The sequence below is a fragment of the Corvus kubaryi genome, unplaced genomic scaffold, assembly GCF_017639235.1.
Source record: "Corvus kubaryi isolate FWS band 111438036 unplaced genomic scaffold, C.kubaryi_AGA036_p1.0 37335, whole genome shotgun sequence".
NCBI lineage: Eukaryota > Metazoa > Chordata > Aves > Passeriformes > Corvidae > Corvus > Corvus kubaryi.
Genome location: NW_024581109.1, coordinates 1 through 4096, shown reverse-complemented (window position 1 = coordinate 4096; position 4096 = coordinate 1). Strand labels below are relative to the sequence as shown.

General features: G+C 62.3%; 2 protein-coding genes across 5 annotated transcripts in view; one reads left to right on the top strand and one right to left on the bottom strand.

Annotated features, from left to right (window-relative positions):
• LRCH4 (leucine rich repeats and calponin homology domain containing 4) overlaps positions 1 to 532 on the top strand; it is a 4252-nt gene extending 3720 nt beyond the window's left edge. The window contains exon 16 of the mRNA XM_042031072.1: positions 1 to 532. This exon is cut by the window's left edge and continues 1 nt beyond it. Coding sequence (XP_041887006.1) covers positions 1 to 106 — 106 coding nt within the window. The 3' untranslated portion in view covers positions 107 to 532.
• A 733-nt stretch (positions 533 to 1265) lies between these two features.
• On the bottom strand, positions 1266 to 4050 carry AGFG2 (ArfGAP with FG repeats 2). Of its 4 annotated transcripts, XM_042031075.1 has the most exons (12): positions 3815 to 4050; positions 3438 to 3531; positions 3242 to 3357; positions 3061 to 3157; positions 2868 to 2991; positions 2637 to 2750; positions 2136 to 2184; positions 2005 to 2048; positions 1850 to 1921; positions 1709 to 1768; positions 1567 to 1619; positions 1266 to 1471 (listed from the first exon to the last, which is right to left on the bottom strand). In XM_042031075.1, the coding sequence occupies exons 1-12, from the start codon at positions 4048 to 4050 to the stop codon at positions 1409 to 1411; spliced, it is 1122 nt and encodes a 373-aa protein (XP_041887009.1). In that variant the 3' UTR covers positions 1266 to 1408. The 4 variants fall into 4 exon arrangements, with proteins under 4 accessions (XP_041887009.1, XP_041887007.1, XP_041887008.1 ...); XM_042031073.1 differs by lacking the exon at positions 1567 to 1619; XM_042031074.1 differs by lacking the exon at positions 1567 to 1619 and having other exon boundaries at positions 1850 to 1900.
• Positions 4051 to 4096: the final 46 nt, after the last annotated feature.

Below are 4096 nucleotides of genomic sequence, written 5' to 3'. Positions count from 1 at the left end.
GCCCCCCCGTCCCCGGCGCACCCCCCCTGGGCTGCTCTTCGCGCTCTTCTACGGCCTCCTCATGGCGCTGCTCGTCGCCGCCCACCGCGCGCTCTTTGGCTGCTGAGGGACCCCCAAACCCGGGGGAGCCCCCCCAAAACCTCGGGGGAGCCCCCAAACCCCCGGGGGGGGTCCCGCCTCTGCACCTTTCCCTCCCCCCCCCTCCCCTTTTCTTGTGCCTTAACGCTGGGGAAACTGAGGCAGGGAAGGGGGAGGGGCTGAACCCCTTTTGCCCCCCTGGGGGTGTGATGTTAATTATTCACATTATAATTAATTATAATGAGTTATGAGTTTTATTATTATTATGAGTTGTTACTATTATAATGAGCTATTATAATGAGTTATTATAATGAGTTGTCATACAAGACTGTGAGCATAATAAGTAAATAATTATAGTTAATTGTAACTTAATTATAATGGAAAGATGTTAAAATACAGATGACCAAAATTTATTGTAATTAATTATTATTAAAATTATTATATTTAACTATTATATCGTTGTTATTATAATTAATTATAATCATTATTTTGTGTCCTAAGTATGGATATCTCCCCCAAACTTATACTTGGTACATCCCCGTCTCTGTGTGATGACTGGGGGGGTCACCGGGTGGGACCAAAACCTGGGGGGGTGTCACTAGTTTTTTTTGGGGGGGGGGGGAGGTGGTTTCAGTCCTGTCCGTCTCCTGCCTGCCACTGCTGAGCTTTTTGTCCGTTTTTGTCTTTTCTGCGCCCAAAAGGGGATGCTCCCCCTCCAGCTACGCTGTGTCACCCCCCATTAACCCCCTCCCCAAATTAACCCCCACTAATTCCCCCCTTCCCCCAGCAGGTCCTGGAGGAGCTGAGCCCGGCCCGAGCCCCGCGGGGGGGGTTGGGGGTGTCGTCCCCCCCCCGAGACCACCCTTAATTACCCCCTCCCCCCCCGCCGGAGCCTCAGCGAAGCCCCGCCCCCAGCGCAGCCTCGGCGCCATCTTTGTTGAGGGCAGGCGGTGCCCTCAGCGGTGAGGCGGTGGCCGCCATCTTGGCTGAGGGCGGGCAGGGGACTGCGGGGGCCGCCATCTTGGCTGAGGGCAGGCAGGGGACTGCGGGGGCCGCCATCTTGGCTGAGGGCAGAGCTGTGAGGGCGCCACCCGTGGCCGCCATCTTTAGTGAGGGCCCCACGGATTTAGAGGGGAGCGGCGATTGCGGCGGGGGAGTTTCAGTTCCAGAGAGGTACCAAGATCGAAGCCGTTTCTATCGAATATATATTAGATATCACGATAAATCTCTCAAACCAAAAATAAAACCTAGTCCCGGCGGAGGAGGAGGGGCTCCCCACAATCTGGGGGGGCTGTGAGGGATGGGCCAAGCGCCCCACGAGCAGCAGCAGTCAGAGGAAGGGGTTGGTGCTCGGGTGCCTGATGCCGAATGGGGCCATTGGGGTCGGAGCTGTCTGCAGGGGGCACAAAAGGGGGGGGTCAGCAGCAGGGAAAGGGGGTTGAGGAACCTCCCCTCACCTCCTCAACTCTCCCCCGGCCCCCTCCTCACCACAAAGGGGTTGGTGGAAGCTTTGGCAACGTTGAACCCACCAAAAGGCAATCCTGGGGGGTGAAATGGGGAGGAGTCAGGGGGGGGGGTTGGGCAGAGGTTTCCCCAATATTTAACACCCCCACTCCCCTCCGGCTCTTACCATCAGCCTGGAAGGGGCTGGGGAATCCCCCAGGAACGGGGGGCGAGGTGAAAGCAGCACCTAAAAGAGGGGACACAGCATTGGGGACCCCCCAGATCCCATCCTGGTCGGGGGAGTGGGGGGGGTCAGGGGGTCACTCACCAGGGCCGTTGCTCTGGAAGGGGTTGGTGGAGGGTCTGGGGGTCACGGGGGCTGTGAAGGGGTTGGTGTAGCCTGGGTGGGGGGGCACAGGTGTCACCCCTGGGCCCTCCCTCACCTTTAGAGGTCCGAAGGGTTGGGGATGAAGCCTGACTTACCCCCATAGGGCAGCGCTGGGGGGGCACGGAAGGTCCCAAAGAGGCTGCAGGGGAGAGGGGTGAGCCGTGAGGGGGGGAGGGTCAGGTCCTGCACGCTCAGCAAGGTGGGGGGAGAAAAGGGGGGGCACTACCTGACAGAAGCTCCTCCCCCTGTGGGCAGAACAGAGGTGGCCCCACCCCCTGCAGGTGCAAGAGAGAAACCATGGCGGGGTCCCCAAAAGCTCCTAGGACCCCTGAGAGTGACAGAGCCCCCAAAGCCCCCCCCCCGCCCCCAACACTCGACAAAGAGAGGGTTGATACTAATCCTGGATGGGAGGGGACCTAAAACTCCTTCCCCAGCCCCCAGAATGTGATGGGGGGGACTTCCTCCCCCCTCTCCAAAAATTCCAGGGGTCTCAGGTTGCCACCAAATCCTTCCCCATTGGCCCCACAGTTACCTTAGAATGGTGGTGGGACCGCAAGCCCCATCCCCAGAACCCCGCAAGGAATGGGGAGACCTCAACTCCCCCTTTCCCATTAATCCCAGGTGTTCCAAAGGTATGGGGGGACACCAAACCCCTCCCTAGTCCCCCACAGGCTGCCAGGAAGACCCCAAGCCCCCATCCCAAGAGTCCTGGGGGGTCTCAGGGTACCTGTGGTGGTGGGTGGGGTGTGGAAGGGGGGCACAGCTCCCCCAAATGCTGGTGCTCCAGGGCTGGTTCCAAAGGCATCGAAACCGGGGAAGGCAGACCGGGGTGGGGCTAGGCCTGGGGAGGGGGCTGGGGTCACTCATAGCTGGTCACCAGGCCCCCAAGAGACCCCCATGCTCCATGACCAGTACCCTCCCAGCCCTCCCAGAGCACCCCGAAACATCCCCAGCTCACCGGGGAAGGCAGCAAAGGCAGGTCCTGGGGCAGGGCCAGCAAAGGGGTCGCCCCCGATGTCAGCCAGGAGGTTGGTGCTGGCCTTTCGGGCAGGCTGGGGAGGGCGGTGGGTGGCTTGGCGGGGCTGGGGGGGCACCACAAGGTCAGGGGGTGGAATTCCCCCTGGGTACCCCCAAAAGTGCCCCGGTCTCACCTGTGGCAGTGTCCCCGTGTCCCCATGGAGGAGCTGGGGGGGCGCGGGCTCCGCTGTGTTGCTCTGGGGGGCTTTCACTTGTTCTGGTGCCACATACCTGCCAAGGGAGGGCAAAATACTGACTGAGAGGGTCCTCACACAGTACTGCCCTCCACAAATGCGCCCCCAACTCCTCTTATACCATCGTTTTTTCTCGTATTTCTCCTGCAGGAACTCCTTCAGCTTCTGGGGGTCGCAGGAGTCAGGGAGCAGTGAAGTCCGGGGGTCGAAGGTGCCAAGCCAGACCCGCCTGCAGGCCTGGGGGGATCGGGGAGGGGACATGGGGATGTGGGCAGGGTGGGATGAAAAGAGCAGGGCCTTCACAGCCCCTCCCTTACCTCATTCCCGTGCTCCTGCAGGAACAGCACCTCGGCCTCGGTGAACGTCGTCATGGAAATGGACTTGACACGGTGGGGGGGGTTCAGTCCCCGCCTGCGTAGGGATTCGGGGGGTCAGCGCCCCCCCTGCGCCCATAAACACCCAAAACGGAGCTTTTTCTCTCAAAAAAAGTCATCCAAGAACTCAAGCATGCGGAGCAACGTGCCTCGGCCACGCCCCCTCCCGCTAAGCCACGCCCCCAGCGGCCGCAGCCAATCAATGGCCGCTTGACCCGGTGTGGCCCCACCCACCGCGAGCTGACCCCGCCCCCTGGGCTAAATTGGCCCCGCCGCCTCCCGCGGCCCCGCCCTCACACCCACGGCCCCGCCCAGCTCACAGCGCCCCAGAGCAGCCGGTGCACACGAGGCTGCCCACGCTGATGTCCACGTAGGTGACGCCGCGCTGGCCGCACTCGAAGCAGAGCCGGTTGGCGGGGACCGCGCTCACCAGCTCCCGCACCCGCCGGCACCAAACCTCGGCCTCCGCGTCCCGGTTCGCGCTGCCCCTGCGGGCTCCGGGGCCTCCGCCGGGCCCCGCGCCCGGCCCGGCACCGCCGCCGCCGCCCGCCGCCATCTTCCCGCTCCCGCGGGCCCCGCCCCCGCCGCAGCGCCGCCGCTGA

Bases quoted from the DNA above. Each gene is read 5' to 3' on its own strand.
- AGFG2 (XM_042031073.1), bottom strand. From the start codon at position 4,050: ATGGCGGCGGGCGGCGGCGGCGGTGCCGGGCCGGGCGCGGGGCCCGGC. The intron at 2,992-3,060 runs GTGAGACCGGGG...GTGCCCCCCCAG, and splicing joins ACACGGGGACACTGCCACAG to CCCCGCCAAGCCACCCACCG. The intron at 1,922-2,004 runs GTAAGTCAGGCT...CCCCCCACCCAG, and splicing joins CCCAGCGCTGCCCTATGGGG to GCTACACCAACCCCTTCACA.